The sequence below is a fragment of the Chaetomium tenue genome (genome assembly GCF_020726465.1).
Source record: "Chaetomium tenue strain MPI-SDFR-AT-0079 chromosome Unknown F5144scaffold_3, whole genome shotgun sequence".
Lineage (NCBI taxonomy): Eukaryota > Fungi > Ascomycota > Sordariomycetes > Sordariales > Chaetomiaceae > Chaetomium > Chaetomium tenue.
In genome coordinates this window covers 392,739-408,043 of record NW_027117331.1, presented here as the reverse complement: position 1 = coordinate 408,043, position 15,305 = coordinate 392,739, and the positions used below count along the sequence as shown (strand labels likewise).

General features: G+C 55.5%; 6 protein-coding genes across 6 annotated transcripts; 3 read left to right on the top strand and 3 right to left on the bottom strand.

The window, feature by feature from the left end:
• Window positions 1-160: 160 nt before the first annotated feature.
• On the top strand, window positions 161-1,823 carry F5144DRAFT_565708 (uncharacterized protein). The gene has a single exon (XM_066788509.1). The coding sequence runs from the start codon at window positions 280-282 to the stop codon at window positions 1,483-1,485; it is 1,206 nt and encodes a 401-aa protein (XP_066644166.1). The 5' UTR covers window positions 161-279; the 3' UTR covers window positions 1,486-1,823.
• Window positions 1,824-2,780: 957 nt separating this feature from the next.
• Window positions 2,781-5,184, bottom strand: F5144DRAFT_486821 (uncharacterized protein; the record flags this gene model as incomplete). Its single annotated transcript, XM_066785572.1, has 6 exons — window positions 2,781-2,919; window positions 3,059-3,604; window positions 3,715-3,995; window positions 4,064-4,310; window positions 4,373-4,671; window positions 4,741-5,184. 6 exons carry the CDS (start codon window positions 5,182-5,184, stop codon window positions 2,781-2,783), a joined length of 1,956 nt encoding a protein of 651 aa, XP_066644165.1.
• A 1,211-nt stretch (window positions 5,185-6,395) lies between these two features.
• F5144DRAFT_159984 (SGNH hydrolase-type esterase domain-containing protein) lies at window positions 6,396-8,772 on the top strand. The gene is made up of 3 exons (XM_066782523.1): window positions 6,396-6,967; window positions 7,023-7,208; window positions 7,262-8,772. The coding sequence occupies exons 1-3, from the start codon at window positions 6,533-6,535 to the stop codon at window positions 8,624-8,626; spliced, it is 1,986 nt and encodes a 661-aa protein (XP_066644164.1). The 5' UTR covers window positions 6,396-6,532; the 3' UTR covers window positions 8,627-8,772.
• A 7-nt stretch (window positions 8,773-8,779) lies between these two features.
• Window positions 8,780-10,421, bottom strand: F5144DRAFT_627996 (uncharacterized protein). Its single transcript, XM_066792315.1, has 2 exons — window positions 9,412-10,421; window positions 8,780-9,354 (listed from the first exon to the last, which is right to left on the bottom strand). Exons 1-2 carry the CDS (start codon window positions 10,274-10,276, stop codon window positions 9,089-9,091), a joined length of 1,131 nt encoding a protein of 376 aa, XP_066644163.1. The 5' UTR covers window positions 10,277-10,421; the 3' UTR covers window positions 8,780-9,088.
• Window positions 10,422-10,608: 187 nt separating this feature from the next.
• On the top strand, window positions 10,609-12,844 carry F5144DRAFT_565695 (glycoside hydrolase superfamily). The gene is made up of 4 exons (XM_066788508.1): window positions 10,609-10,722; window positions 10,779-11,227; window positions 11,280-12,106; window positions 12,163-12,844. Exons 2-4 carry the CDS (start codon window positions 11,028-11,030, stop codon window positions 12,741-12,743), a joined length of 1,608 nt encoding a protein of 535 aa, XP_066644162.1. The 5' UTR covers window positions 10,609-10,722; window positions 10,779-11,027; the 3' UTR covers window positions 12,744-12,844.
• F5144DRAFT_627994 (uncharacterized protein) lies at window positions 12,793-14,643 on the bottom strand (the record flags this gene model as incomplete). Its single annotated transcript, XM_066792314.1, has 3 exons — window positions 13,885-14,643; window positions 13,073-13,821; window positions 12,793-12,836 (listed from the first exon to the last, which is right to left on the bottom strand). Exons 1-3 carry the CDS (start codon window positions 14,517-14,519, stop codon window positions 12,793-12,795), a joined length of 1,428 nt encoding a protein of 475 aa, XP_066644161.1. The 5' UTR covers window positions 14,520-14,643.
• Between the last annotated feature and the right edge of the window lie 662 nt (window positions 14,644-15,305).

Genomic DNA, 15,305 nt, shown 5'->3' with positions numbered 1-15,305 from the left:
TCAAAAATAGATTTTGGGCTTCTAAGATTTTCTTCTCTCTCGTCGCTTACAGCAGTCGGCCGAGAGCGACCTGGCCCAAACGGGCTAGTTTGAAAACAGCTAACCTAAAGTAGTTAATTAAGCGAACCCGTGGAAACTTCTGCGAAAAGACAAATCATCACCCCACCAACCACCTTGCCGATGTTAGGTCGCCAACATCTGAGAGCGGCCCGACGGGAACACAAGCGCAACCGACATCAACACCGAGATCATGGTCTATGAAGCCGCCCCCGTAACTCCATGGGCTTCGACACATCTATTGGCAGCGTCGTAGTTTGGCTGGACGCGCTTCCCTTCGATTTGAGCGCGCGCACCTCGCGCAAGCGCCGATACCACGAAGCCTTCTCACCACCCTCATCCACAATGGAGCCCTCGACTCCGAGGGCCAGTGGAAGTAGAGCAGGGCGCATCAGTACTACGCCAAGTCTTTCCTCCGCATCAAGCAAGCGATCTAAACGGTCGAACTCCCCGGCTAAGCTATTCCCACTCTACGGTGTCGAGGGCCATCGCCTAGTCCGCGACTCGCTCATGAAGGTGACCACATCTTTATCGCCAACTCTTCGCCATCTCTTAGGGGACGTGGGGGATGCGGCGAGCAGACACGGTATCATACCTCGAAGGGCCAAGGAAGCTTTGGAGAAGCATATCGAGACGACCGGCCAATTCGATCGTTTACGGGAACTCATGTTCTGCGACGACAGCACATGGCATGGCAGTTGTTTTGGCGGCGAAGACCTCGTCCGTCGGGCCGTGCTCATTGCCTCCCGCTCCGCCAAATGCTCACGCATGCTTAGCGACGAACCGGCGTGGAACAACCACGTACACTCTCCACTCCTGGAGATGCTCGTACAGGACATGCAGGATGGCCCGAACCAAGGCATCTTCGACTTTTTGTCTTGTACGACGACCAGTATTGATCTAACCTACCATCGGTTCCCCGATGCTGCGAGCCGCGTTGACTATGTCTTCCATTTCCTCCCCGAGGATGATCCTACAATATCACTACATGATGACGTTCCAACGGCGGCGTATCCTTGCTTCAATTGGACGACCGACCGACTCTTGCAGCAGTCCCCGCTAGGTATCAGCATCGAAACTAAGCGTTACGGTGGCGACACGGTTAAGGGCGAGCAGCAGCTGGGGATATGGCAGGCCGCGCACTGGGAGTTCCTCGTGTCGTGCGTCGGCCAAGACGTCGCAGAAAGCCTTGAATTTCTGCCTGGCATCGTCGTGCAAGGCCAGACTTGGTCGCTTCTCGTGAGCACAAGACGCCAAGGCGTGACAACGATACTGGGCAGCGTTGAGTTTGGGAACACGGGTTCTGCCATCGGCGTCTTTCAGGTTCTCGCTGGCCTGCGCCGCCTCCGCCGTTGGTCGCTCGACGTTCTGTGGCCGTGGTATAGGCACCATTTGCCCGGCCTTCAGGTTACAGAGCCATCATATTGATGCGATACCTTCTTGCGGCTGGCCCTGTTCAGATGCCTCGTATAGGAGTTGAATGAGAGAGGCTTCGGCCCTAGGTTTAATGGGTTAGAAAGTCATAGTTCTGAATGGCATCCTTGCAAACAAACCGAAAATGAAAAGAAATATGTAGAAATTCAAACTGTAGTTCTAATTTTACATAGGTGGTTTCTTTTACTTGACCTCATTTTCCCTGTTTCTTCTACTTGTCCATCATTGATGTCTTTGACTTGGTTTTTCTTTCGTCTTTTTCTCCTTTCGCTCCCCTTCGAGATAGTCTTGACACTCAAAAAATAACAACATGGCCCTGCAAAATCAGCGGCAAAAAAAAAAAAAAGTTTGCTAAGATAGGTATATACCTTCTCTTCCTCTCCTTTGCTCCTGCCTCTCTATCCGCGCCCCATCCCTGCCGACATTCTACGAATGGTGACACAGCTCGACCATGCACAGAGGGCGTCAATATAGTGCAATAGTCTCTCTGACCATCTCTTCACCTTCCGACTCCACAAGAGCCCGGTACACCTTCTTCAGGCAAGATTTCTTTGCCGTCTCCCACATTACCTACCCATCATCCCCGTCGCGAAGACGCCAAGTTACTTTGTAGCGCCACTTCTTTAGGATACGCGCATAGGCCTATTGAGAATCAGTAATGTTATATTTCGGAGAATGCTAGGCGGTATCTTACATCAGTAGGCCCGTCCTCAGGTACTGCCGGCCGCGGTTAGGTGAGGAGGGCGGCCACTCCGTTAACCGCAGAGGGAATGGTATAACGAGTCTGCCGGTCGCCGCCAGCGCGGCTGCCTCGCCGCGGCAGAACCCCATACCAGGCAACAGGGTATACCCTGAGATGAGAGTAGGAACTCTCTGATGTACGTACCATGTGTTAGCTACTAGATACTACTTGATATAATCATATATTAAGCAACCATAGAAATCTCCCCTACCCCTTCTCCCGTGCGATGAATGATGGATACTCTTGTGTAGTTTCTCTGCGCATCACATGTTCGTGTTGTAATCATCTGAGACCCCCTTTTCGACCGCCGACATTCCCCACATATTAGTCATGTCGACCAAACGACATAAGTTCACAATGTCAACCGGTTGTAGTACTCTACCTTCCACAGGGCTTTGTCATTTGGGCAGCTTGATGTCACTAATCACTACGGCATCGACAGGAAGTAGGAAGTACGACGATTTACTAATCAACGGCCCACTATAGAAAGGTAGACTAATATCAACACCCTTCGCATGTCACATCCCACCAACCCAGCGGCTTTCCATCACGCCGTAGCAGCAGGTGGCTTCGGCGTCCCACTCGAAATGGTGGTATGCGGCCCCGAGATCCCAATGCAATACCATGTATCAGCCCACAGACCCGCGCAGTCCGTCCTCACGCCCGCATTCCACGCGTAAAAGTCCCTGGTCATAGAGGTCAGCCTCTCTATCCACCCCATCATTTGACAGACACATCATCACCAAGCCAGAAAGCTACAAAAAGAAAAGAAAAAAAGGGGGGGGGGAGGGGGGGGGTGGGGGAAGACAAAACCGGAGGACTCACTCAAGCGAAATACCCGCCGCCGCCGCTAGATCATAGCAATACAGATCCGCCGCCTCCGGCCCCCTAAAATAAAACCTCACACACCCCTCCACCATCCCCGGAATAGCCGGCGACGGCGTCGTGACCGGCTCACCCGGCCCCGCCGTCGCAGACGCGGAGCTCACCGGCGGCCTCGTCGTCGTCGTCGTCGTCCTCGTCGGCCCACTCCCATCCCCCGGCAGGGTAACCGTCGACCCCGGGTTAGTCGTCACCGCGTCCGTCGACACGCAGACGTAGTAATCGGGCTTGAGCCCGGAACAATCGTCGCCGCTGCCCAGCGCCGGGTTCCACGCATGCAGGGTTGATGAGGAGATGCGCGCTGCGGACGCGATGGACGCGCATGTATCGTCGGGGGAGACGAGCCAGAAGCGGGTGCAGTCGGCGGTGAGGCCGCTTTGGGTGGGCCGGGAGCCGCTGGGCGTGGTGGGTGCGGGTTCCGTGCGAGTGGTGGGCGTGCTGGGGGTGGCGACGCAGTAGTAGGTGTCGAGGCGGAGGTTGCTGCAGTCGCTGCGGACGTTGGGGTTCCAGGAGATGAAATCTGGGGGAAAAGGGGTTATTTTGTGAGCTTCCTGCTATGATACAAGGGCCGGGCCGTTGGTGCTCGGGGCCTACCTGACTCGGAAAAGGTTCCGAATGAGAGGGCGATGGACGCGCAATCGTCGTTGCCGACGGCAAGGTACCACGCTGTGCAGTCTTGTGTTGTGCCGGTGGCTGTCGGGGACGCGCTGGCCGTCAAAGTGGGCGGCATCGGCAGGTCAGAGGCCGCAAAGTTGGCGACGCAGTAGTAGACGCCGGAAAGGAGTCCATTGCAATTTTTGGAAAGCGCTGGATTCCACGCAAAGAATTGGTCCTTGGTGATGTAGTTGTAAATCCCGAGGATGGTGTTGCATGTGTCTCCCTATCTTCCGGGTTAGCAATCATGGCCGTTGTCTCGAGAACCACGGGTCACTTCTTTGGAGGACTAACACTTTCAGCTTGGTAAAAGTTCTGGCAGCTCGCCGGGATACCCGACTGCTGAGGCTGGGCGGTAAAGTTCTGAACGTAGGTCGCAGGGGGGCGGACAAACTCGGTGGGCTCTGGAATCGACGCATTGCCATCTTGGCTCGTATACCAGCCGATGCTGGAAGAGCCCTTGGCTTGTACACCGATGCAGATATACCACCCAAAATACAATCCACTGCAGTCCTCACCGAGGGTGGGGTTGTACTCATGACTGCGAGGGGCGTCTCCCGTTAGCCTGATGGATACTTGGTCCAGGAACGGTCAATCACTCACAGCTGTTCCTCTGTGAGTCTAGCTCCATAAAGGTTTACAATGCCTTCACAGCTTTCACCGGGAGCCGCCCAGTGCCACCTGTTACAGTTCCCAGGTTGCCCAGGCTGAGTGTGCTGAGGGGGAAACGCAGTCGCTGTGTAAGGGGCACTTTCGCTGTACGAGGTGACCGGGACACGTGTCGAATAGGGGCTTGAAGTTTTTATCACGCTTTTAGTGCTGCTGCTGGCACTACTCGTTGTGGTTTTTGTCGACCCTTGGGTGCTAGAACTGCTGGGATTGATATCCTTGTTGATCCCGACCTGCTTGTAGTCAGTAAAACAAGAGGCTGTGAAAATACCCCCATCCCCAATAAAGATCGGTTAACTCACACAGTAAGAGCTTTTCAACCAGAAGTTGGTGATGCAGTCTTTTGACACCGCCGGGTTCCATGTGAAGAACTGATCTGCGGTAATGTTGTACTGCTTCTCGATGGTCGAACAATCATCGCCCTCCACAACCGTGTGCCACTTGTTACAGTTAGGCGCGATGCCATCCATGGTTGGTCCTGGCGCGCCGACCCTGACGCAATATGCATTCTTGAGCCAGAAGTTGGTCAGGCAGTCCTTTGACACGGAAGGATTCCATTTGAAAAACTGGTCCGCTGTGATGTTGTACTGCTTCTGGATGGTTGAGCAATCATCTCCTGATACAACAGTATGCCATCCACTGCAGTCCCATGCGGTGTCCGGAAATGTGTCCCCTCCCGGTGAAGTGTCTTGGGCGGCGACATGCCCGGGTAGCACGAGGAGTGATCCCAGAGCCACCCACAGCATCACCACGCTGTACTTTGAGCCGAACGCCATCCTCAAGGCCGCATTCAAGTTTCTGAGTTGAGTGAGCAATAGTTCACCCCCAGCTGTCGACATGGTAAAGGGACTTACCGCAGTTGTCAAAGGGGAGGCTGTTGCCCCTGAAGATGTCAGTTACGGAGACTTGGACTGGTGGTTCCGCACCAACGACAGTTAGAAAAGTCAGCCTAAGCACCTTTACTGTGAAGGCGGAAGCAGGAGACAACATACAAGGAACAAGAGATAGGGCGATTCAGAATCGCGCAGTGCGAGCGGGACCGGATGCCATTGACCGAACAAGCTATCGAAAGGGGTTCCCGCGACTACCGATGACCGTCGAAAGCCGAGTTCCCGGTTTTCCGGTAGGATTCATTTTAATCTCCCGCGATGTGGTAGCGAAAGTCGAGGCGATGGACTAGTAGGACCGATGCCAAAATGCAACAGGTGATGTTACCGTCTATGGTCAGCTTTCTGATGACCGACAGCCGATATTCGTGCGTGGTGGGCAGGGAGGCCCGCCCGGTTCTATATGCCTTAATGCAATTAGACCCAAGGCAGATCGACCCAGGGACCGGGGTGACATCCTGATAGGGCTAACCTGTCGGGAGCCCCTGGTTCCCTCCCGCTGTGCGACCTCCAATGACAAGTTCAGACGACGCGGAGCCGGTACGGGTACATGGGATCAATAAGTGCTTCTTCCCCACAAGCATCGAGCCAAGGATGACAGGATTTAGCGTCCCCGTTGTGAAAGAACCTCACCGCAGACGTCCGTTGTCTGCAAGGGCAAGCAGGTCAGCGACGATCATTTCCCTAATCGGGTAACTTCAAGTCTATTGACGAATCCATGTAACCCCAACCCACCAGATGAAGCCTCTTCATGCGCTAGAAAGGTTCCATAAGCAGGGACAGTGGAAATGTGACCCATTGAAGCAGCGTATTCCGGCCCTACTCGGCCCACGAGGATTGCGGCGCGGACGGATATCGCGTGCCCCTTTTCCGCATATCCGTCCCGAGGCTATTTTGCCGTCTCATCAGACTGATCAGAGTGGGATCGGATGAGGTGAGATGAATCATACGTCCGACTCGTTCCGGGGATTATGTCCGCTCGGTAAGTCACGTTCCATCGGCCGGCTATCCCGCATGTATCGACCGTCTATGGCCATAGAGCCACTATACCGGGGTTCGTGGTATCTGGCACCCTGTGGCAGTCACCAAGAGCAAATCTTTGAGGGTCGAACCTAAACTTTCCCAGACCCGGCGAGGCAGCTTTGCCATCTCCTCACCTTCTCTTGTGTACCATCAACCTTCTTGCCCAGCACCAAAGTTGTGCGCCATGAAGGGCCTTCTCGTTCTTGGATGGCTTCATGCCCTTTGGCCAGCCGCTGAAGCTGCCGTCTTCCGCGTGGCCAATACCAGCACCTCGCGTACGCTGCAACCGAAGATCCGTCCACGCGATGACGACCCTAGCGATTTTGGCTGGGTTAAACGATGGGCTGCTGTTGGCGATAGCTTCACGGCGGGAATCGGATCAGGATCACCCCTGGGCAACTTCCTAACTGAGTCGCCCGATGACAACACCTGGTACTGCGCCAGATATGACACGTCCTACCCCATGATCATCAACGATGCTCTCGGAGAATCGGTGGAGGATTTCCAGTTTGTCGCTTGCAGTGGCGACAGAACCGGCGGCATCTACAAGCAGATTCAGGAGTTGGAGGGAGACCTGGATCTCGTAGTGATGACTGCAGGAGGGAACGACCTTTGTCTGGTAAGACGCTGACACCCAGAACAGGAACAAAGCAATGAGATTCTGACTGAGATAGGCATCAATGATCGAAAAGTGCGTTTTCAGGCCGTTTGACGGCGAGGAGGCTTGCACGGACGTTATTTCCATTGCAGAGGACAACTTGGACAAAATCCTGAAGCCAAACTTGGAGCAACTGCTCGAGGCCCTGGAAGACAAGATGAACGATGATAGCATCGTTGTTTTCAACGGCTATGCTCAATTCGTAAGTTTTCATCTGGCATTGTCTGCTTGATTCTTTTACTGACATGAACGCAGTTCAACACGGAGACTGATGACTGTGAAAAAAACCAAGACTGGACCTTGTTCAACCTCCTCGGGAGCGATGGGCTGAAGCTCACCATTGATCGCCGCAAGACGTTCAACAGTCTTGTTGTCAAAATCAACGACCTGATCAAGGGCGTGGTCGACGACGCCAAGGACAAGTACAAGTACAAAATCGGCTTTTCCAACTGGGATCTCTGGCCGAGAAAGGGCGTTTCTGGACAGTTCTGCGATCCATCCTCGTCGGGTGCATACCCGGATCCGAAGCAGCCAGACCTGCAATTCTTCAAGCCGGACACGAGGACAGGTGGAAGCGAGTTGAAGCGGAGAGATGCCCTCTACGAAATCCACAGCAACGAAACCCTCTGGACGGCGGAAGTTGTTGAACGAGAACGCCATCGCCGTGCGCTAGAGGACATCTACAACTCTCTTCTTTACCACTCGGCCAACCCCCAAGCCGAGGCAAGGCACCTCCTGGACCGCCGAAACCCCAGCCCACCCAAGTGTCCCGGCGACAAGGATGTCGAGATCCAGCCGCCCAGCATCGGGCTGCCCAACTCCATCGCCAAGAACTTCCACCCCAACGAGCTTGGCCACTACACGATCGCCTCCTGGGCGCTGCAGACGCTGATCGACCTCCGCGCCGAGGTCCTGGACGTGACGGCGCCATCGTGCGAGCCAGTCGACAAGTTCACGTGCTGGCAAAAAGAGGGGTGGAAGGCCTACGCCAACGAGCCCTTCCTCAACGACCAGAAGGACGACTTCTGCGACGGCGTGGACGAGGGCGACGAGGTCAACGGGTGGTCGCACTCGGAGACGTACGGCAAGGACACGCCCGACGAGACCGAGTTCAAGGTGACGCTCAACAAGGGCGGCATCGGCAGCGGTGACTTCAGCAAGGCCGAGTGCAAGGAGAGCATCGGCGGCATCATCAACAACTGCGATGGCAACGACTCGGACAACCCTATGGACTGGAAGTTTGGCGGCGAGTGGCAGCGCGGACGTTTTACTTACCAGGTCAACCCTAAACGTGACAACAGGCCGTTCCCGCCGCCTAAGGAGGCTTGGGGTAACTGTAAGGGTTGGTATCACGGCTTCTGGAGCAGCTATGTCATCAAGGGCAAGGGTTGGGCGTCGAATGACTGGGGCCAGGACACGCTGGAGCCCAAAGCCCGGAGCTGTATCGGCGGCGGGCTCACCATGTGGAGGTTCAAGTACTTTGATGAGCCGGATGAGGATGGCAATGAGTGGCAGGCTGACTTTAACACACCTATCTGGGTTCGTTCGCGGTGCTTCAAGAATAACAAGGCGGTGCGGGAGGCTGGCGGGTACACCGACGGCTGTGGCGGCAATGATTAACACAGGGATAGGTGATGGATGGGTGGTGTGGTAGCATAGGTACCTTTGCCAGTAATGCAGGGAGATACGAGTATTACAAGTGAAGAATAAGAATGTCGTATATTTAGCAGCCCTCGTAACAAGAAGTGCCACTTTGTAAAGGATTTAGACAGAACCGTTGAATACCTTACCTTAAGTACGTACATGTGGGAGTAAGCCCACTTGAGTTTGAAGCATGACCGCCAAACTTTGAAGACATTGAACTCAGTGTGGTTTGATACCTGCATGTAGGTTATAAGAACGGTCTTCTTGTAAATGGTGAAGATTCCGTTCAAGAACACAAGATTCTCTCACCCCATGCTTAGAACTGTTGCGCCCTTCGCGGCCAAAAGTCGAGAAACGCTATATCATTCTCAACCTTCACCTCCAAGTCCCACATTTACCCCCTTGGTGCTTTGCTAACTGAGCTACACAAAATATGGGCTACAGACAGCCAGAACCATCCGCATTGCCCGCGCTCTCGGGGAACAGCTTCTTGAAAGTGGAGGTAACCGTGCCGCCAGTCTTTTGCAACAAATCCTTGGCCCTAGCAGACTTGCTCCTCCCGTAGAGCTTGTGCATAGCCGCGATATCTCGCTGACTAGGCGAATCATTGATGAGGATTGGGTCACCGTTGGGCTTTGTCAGGATATACGAACGGTGGTCGTTGCCAGGGCTAGCATCGCCCACGGCACCTGCGCCCGAAGGGTCTAGCAAGCGTTAGTAAGTAGCAATGACTGATGATAGGCTTCGGGTGTAGAACATACAGATCATGATAGACGACCAGTCGACGTCATCTTCGCCCATGCCGGACGACGTGGCGATACCCATGGCCTTCGGCATGGGGAGGTAGTCTCTCGCGCTGAACTGACCCTTGCGCGCAAAGTCGTAGTCCCTGCACAGTTCCTCGACGCCGATCCGGGGGCCGAAGCCGCCGTTGTTGGGGTTGTTCGGATTCTGCACCACCAGACCGCCGCCGCCCAAACGGTCCTGGTAATCCTTCAGATTCTCGCATCTCCAGTTGCCGCCGTTTTCGGGACCAAACACGGTACCGCCAAGGGCATTCTTGATGGTTCCCTTGCTCCAGAAGGCCGGGTTCTGGTGCTCGTGGTACAGACCCCAGGCGTGGCCCAGCTCGTGGGCAAAGTTCTGCTCCTGGTTGAGCATGCCCATACGCACGCTCGTTGTCAGTATCATCTTGGGTCTGACCTCGGGGTTTTCGGAGCCACGAATGATGGAATCGGCGTTTGGTAGACCCTCAAAGGTCGCCATCATGCCGTTGTCGCCGCTCCAGTAGACCATGAGCGTGTCGAACCTATGGTCGCCGGTGCACTCGGCTCTACCGACCTTGGAGATGGTGAATTCGCTTCCCAGGCCCTTGCGCAGCCAGATGTCGTGCGCCGCTACGATCAGGTCGTCGAGCGCTCGTTCTGCCTCGTCGTCGACAAAGCAGTAGCGTATCTGACGATTTGGCCATGGCATCCGGTCACCTTCCGAACGGTCCGTGTTGATGACATAGTAACGGCGGTCAAGACTGGATTTCGAGATTTCGGGCTGGAATCCACGGCTTCCAGCTAGGACATGGCCCGTCTGAGTCACCAGACCGGCAAGAACGGGGACCAACAGCCGCATGGTATGAACAGAATCAACAAAGGGTGAGGACAAGTGGTGACGAGGCTCACAGGACCTGCGGTCTGTAGCCGAGGAGAGAATGGGGAGGTGGTGGTGAACTGGGTAAGTCCCATGCCACCATACTGCCTGGCTTAGGAAACACTACAATATGCCTATGTCCGGATATGAATCCATCGTGGTGATCGACCCCCTGGATCTACTCGCTTAGATGCATTTACCATCCGGTAGGCTCGGCTAAGCAAGGGCTGGGTCCGCGTGTGGAGCTGACATGCAGGGAGGATCAAGAAGGATGTGCGACGTTACAATGTCCGCGCCGCAATCAGTGGGCCGGCGGTTCCGTACCGATACTTCCCCTATGAATCGTGAGCCCACTACGGATGACCGGCAGCAATGTGCCCAGTTAGCGCGCAATGGTGGGAAATATCTTTCAATATCACATGAGTCGTGTAAGATCCTAACGCAACCTCCGAGATGACACGGTCGGTGAGCTGACCACCGGCAGCGTACTGCCGACTGCGGAAATAAGGGGAAGCGTATAGGAGGGATTTCCAAGCAATGCCTAGCCTACCATCGGAAGGAGGCGGGTTCCTAGTGCCGTGAACCGGGAACGGCATCAAGGAACTCCACGAGCTTTTGCCCCGTCAAGGCATGCTTTTGCATCTCATGCTGGGCCCCGTACCACATCGTCGTTCTCTCTCCAGCTTCCTCCCCGTCTTCCTGCACACATCCCACTTGTTGCCTGTGGTTCATCATGAAGGCCGTCTTGTGGTGCATCCTGCTCTGGGCGGGCTCAACTCTCGCGGCGAGAAGCCATAGGGAGGCATTCAAGGCCCAGGCCGATGCCAGCAGGCCGAGATCATCATCATCGACATTTCGAATCCTAGCGGATACCGAACCAGATTACACCTGCACTAAAGACAGGAAGTGTGAATTGGGATGCTGTGGCCCCTTGTGAGTTTTAAGCCGAATCCAGTGTTGTGACTTGACTGACAAGACCTCGCAGAGACGAAGAAGGCAACGGAGTGTGCGGCCTGGGCCCCAAGTTCTGTGGTGATGGATGCACATCAACTTGCCACTACAAGAGCGAGTGCGATCCAGGCTGGGGAATGCAGTGGTCCAACGCCTCCACATGCCCTCTCAATGTCTGCTGCAGCGAGTATGGCTTCTGCGGCACTGCCCCTGATTTCTGCAACGGGGAGGTCGTGTCCGCTCCTCAGTGCGATCCCGGCCGGAACAGCTCTAATGGGCGAACCATTGGCTACTACGAGGGCTGGAACTGGCAGCGGCCTTGCGGCACCATGACACCAAGCAAGATACCGCTGGGATACTACAGCCATATCTTCTTTTCATTCTCGCTCGTCAACCCCACTACCTTCCGTTTGGAACCTATGGATCAAAAGACGGGCACCCTGTATCCCGACGTCTCCGACCTAAAGGCCCGCCAGCCGGGCCTGGAGGTCTGGATTGCAGTTGGCGGCTGGGCAATGAACGACCCGGGGCCGTACAGGACGACTTTTTCAGACCTGGCAAAGTCAGAATCGGCCCAGGACGAGTTCTTCGAGTCTTTGGTGACTTTCATGATGAAGTACAATTACGACGGCGTCGATATAGACTGGGAATATCCGGTGGCTGACGACCGCGGCGGTATTGAGGAAGACTTTGAGAACTTTGTCACATTCCTTAAACGGCTCCGCCAGCGCCTTGCTCAAATCGGCACCCCCAAGGGCGTTTCGATCACCCTCCCAGCATCATATTGGTACCTGCGCGGGTTCGACATCGTAGGCCTCGAGCCGTACGTCGACTTTTACAACGTGATGACCTACGACATCCGTAAGTACCCCATCCAACCAACTGGTCAATGTAGCCCCTGACTGATCACTCCGAAGACGGTGTCTGGGACTCGTCCGTGCAGTCGCTGGGCCCCTATGCCCGTGCACACACCAACCTCACGGAGATCGAGGAGGCGTTGAAGCTGCTGTGGCGTAACAACATCAACCCAGAGCGCGTCAACCTGGGTCTGGGGTTCTACGGACGCAGTTTCACCATGAAGGACCCGGGGTGCTTAGATGCCGGCTGCGAGTTCAGCGAGGGCGGCAGCGGCGGAGAGTGCACCGGCACGCCGGGGGTGCTGTCGGCGCACGAAATCACCGAGATCATCAAGAACGGCGCCACGGTCAAACTGGACACCGCGGCGGCGGCCGAGATTGTTACTTGGGACAATGACCAGTGGGTCTCCTGGGACAGCACCGAGACGTTAGCCATGAAGGTCAAGTATGCCAATGAGCGTTGTCTAGGGGGTGTCATGGCGTGGGCGATTGATCTGGATGATGGAACGTTGATCAAGTCGTTGGCGGACACGGGACGCCAAACGTTCAACTATGTGTCGAACTTGCCTTGGATGACGGGGTGCTTTGGATCGGAGCTACCAGAGTGGTCGTTCTTGAACGATACCGACACGGATTCATAATCTCGGTACAGGTGGTGGGTGTAAATGGTCAGGGATGAATCGAATGTGTTCAATCGGACGGGTGTATGTAGACATGAATTAACGGCACGAATACTGCGATAAGTACATGTACCAGGGGGTGTCATCTGATGAGGGGACAAATCCTGCCTGTCTGCCAATAGGTACCCATATCCCCCATCCCATACATGTACCCAACTCCCACTCCCACCCTCGCCTTCAAACCCCCCTTAACCCTCACCTCATCCCCGTCGTCCCCCAAATATCAAAATCCCAATAGCAAGTCCCCAACCCCACAAAATCATCCCACCCCTGACACAACCAATACCCACCCCCCTCCTCCCCCGCAACCCCCCCACCAGCAAGCGGCTTCCACACCCTCTCCCGATACGACACCACCTCCTCCCCCCCCTCCCCAGCCTCATTAAAGATCTCAAAGATCCGCCGCGAGCCACCTCCCCCGGGCGCGCGCTTCTCCAGCCACCGCGCGAACACCTCCCACCCGCCGCGCTGCACGGCCAGGCTGAATTCCTTGCCGGGCCCCGGGCCTAGGCGGCGGAAGGCATCCTCGATGGGGCCGAAGATGACGTGTTCGATGGCGGCGAGGCCGCGGATGTTGCAGATGGGGGGGGCGGCGTAGTATGAGTCGCTCGTGGGGGCGGGGGTGGTGGTGTTTGTTGATGTGGAGGTGGGGGCGGGGGTGGTGGTGCTTGTTTGTGTGGTGGTGGTGATCGGTGGGAGCTTCCTGGTCCCCCATGGGGGTATGTGTGTTTGCAAGGCGATGTAGAGTCGCCGTACGTTTGGGAGGGAGGCTGGGAGTTGGGCGGCGAGGCGGTGGAAGTCGTTGTTGGGGGAGGAGAGGTCTGGAAAGGAGCTGGGGGAATCGATGTAATCCCGCCAGATTTGCCTCATGGTTTCGTCGGCCAGGACGCGGGGGTCGACGAAGGTCCAGAGTAGCTCGGCGGAAGTGATGGCTGCGAGGTGGGCTGGTGGGATGAGACGTGGGAGGTCGAGAAGCAGAGGCAGGCTGGCGAAGTGGAATGTGTTGGTGCGATACAGGATATCGGTTCCTTCGTGGTATCTTCGGGGACGGGTCAGCAGAGTACCCCTGGAGTCATTAGAGAGGTAAGAGGCCGTAACACACGCTTGTCGACACGCCAACAACCATCCCATAACACCAACGAAACACGCATCGGCCGGTGGCGGATTGTGGGCGGTGGATTCACACCAAGCGGTTTGGATCCGATCGCGCCATAATTTCTTGTCAACGGACTGGTGGGGAATGCAGCCATCCTCGTGGGGTTCAATTCTTGGTTGCCGCGTCGATGGCCCATCATCTTCTTCCTCGCGGACTGCGGGGCGATGGCACACGCAGCTGAACCACTGCCATTGTTTTGGTTGCCAGGTATCGCGGATGAGATGGGTCCCAAATCCGCAATGAGCGGGCTCGACTGCCGCGTTGGAGGGCGCTCGATGGGGAGCTAAGGCAGACTTAATGGTCTTTTTGTATTGCGATGGATCCCAGAATTTGGTACGTTTGCGAATGAGGGGGTGGTCATAAGTCAAGTCAACATGCAACGTTCGGTTTCCGAATGCGTGGCCTAGAATCTGTTGCCGGATCTCCAATGGTAGGGTCTGAAAAGGGCCGTAATTTGATGGCATAGAATTCGCCGGGGCTGATGATGGGACGATGAACCATTCGTCGCGGTAGGGTGGCGGTGGAATCTTGCCTTTGTTTGATTGAAGCTTACTTTTGAGCCACTGATAGTTAGGGGCCATATTAGAGAGTTCCGGAAGATACCTAGGTATCCGAATTGAAGCGAAGAGGTCCAGTCGTTGGGGTGAACTCACTGTCGAGCCGGGTGGGGTTTGGTGAATAAGACGAGGAAGCCCTTTAAATGCATGAACGAAGAGTGACTGGATCCGCCCTAGCCGAAGTCGTCTGGCTGTGGGTCAGTCTGACAGGCCCATTCAACCAACCATAGTGCTCCCAATTCCACAAGGCTTGAACTGGGCTCAGGGGGTAGGTCTGAGCTTGGGCATTTGAGATGAACACACGTGCAGTCAACACACGGTGAACGCTGGAACCAGAGACGGCCCAGAAACAGTTGTTTACCATGGCCATGTTGTCACGGTTGATGCCTGGCTTGAATCGTTTCACGCGACGAAGTTGACGACGAGGTGGACGAGAAGGCCGCTGCAAATATCATCATCAACAGCATGAAAACTGCTGTACATACATACAGGGGTATCGGGGAGATTGGAAGGGACGCAGGTTCCCCCGTCTTACAAGTTCTCCAACAACCAACCACAACGCCAACTTCACGGGGCAAACAAAGTATGGCCGGGGTGGGAATAGGATCCAGGGAAGCGCTACTAACAAGTCATCACTACAAAATAGCCGTTGTAAATTTGTGCGGCGGCAGCGGAATTCCACTCCACGGCGCCCGGGTCAAGGGTTAGTTTCCATCGTTGGTCCCAGCTACAGGTACCTAATAGGGTTGGTGATAGGCACTCTCAAGCCACAACCAGACACCAGACCACCCACCCACCCGCTCCACGGTG

Bases quoted from the DNA above. Each gene is read 5' to 3' on its own strand.
- F5144DRAFT_565695 (XM_066788508.1), top strand. From the start codon at position 11,028: ATGAAGGCCGTCTTGTGGTGCATCCTGCTCTGGGCGGGCTCAACTCTC. The intron at 11,228-11,279 runs GTGAGTTTTAAG...AAGACCTCGCAG, and splicing joins TTGGGATGCTGTGGCCCCTT to AGACGAAGAAGGCAACGGAG. The intron at 12,107-12,162 runs GTAAGTACCCCA...ATCACTCCGAAG, and splicing joins CGTGATGACCTACGACATCC to ACGGTGTCTGGGACTCGTCC.
- F5144DRAFT_627996 (XM_066792315.1), bottom strand. From the start codon at position 10,276: ATGCGGCTGTTGGTCCCCGTTCTTGCCGGTCTGGTGACTCAGACGGGC. The intron at 9,355-9,411 runs GTATGTTCTACA...AACGCTTGCTAG, and splicing joins CTGGTCGTCTATCATGATCT to ACCCTTCGGGCGCAGGTGCC.
- F5144DRAFT_159984 (XM_066782523.1), top strand. From the start codon at position 6,533: ATGAAGGGCCTTCTCGTTCTTGGATGGCTTCATGCCCTTTGGCCAGCC. The intron at 6,968-7,022 runs GTAAGACGCTGA...TGACTGAGATAG, and splicing joins GAGGGAACGACCTTTGTCTG to GCATCAATGATCGAAAAGTG. The intron at 7,209-7,261 runs GTAAGTTTTCAT...ACATGAACGCAG, and splicing joins TCAACGGCTATGCTCAATTC to TTCAACACGGAGACTGATGA.
- F5144DRAFT_565708 (XM_066788509.1), top strand. From the start codon at position 280: ATGGGCTTCGACACATCTATTGGCAGCGTCGTAGTTTGGCTGGACGCG.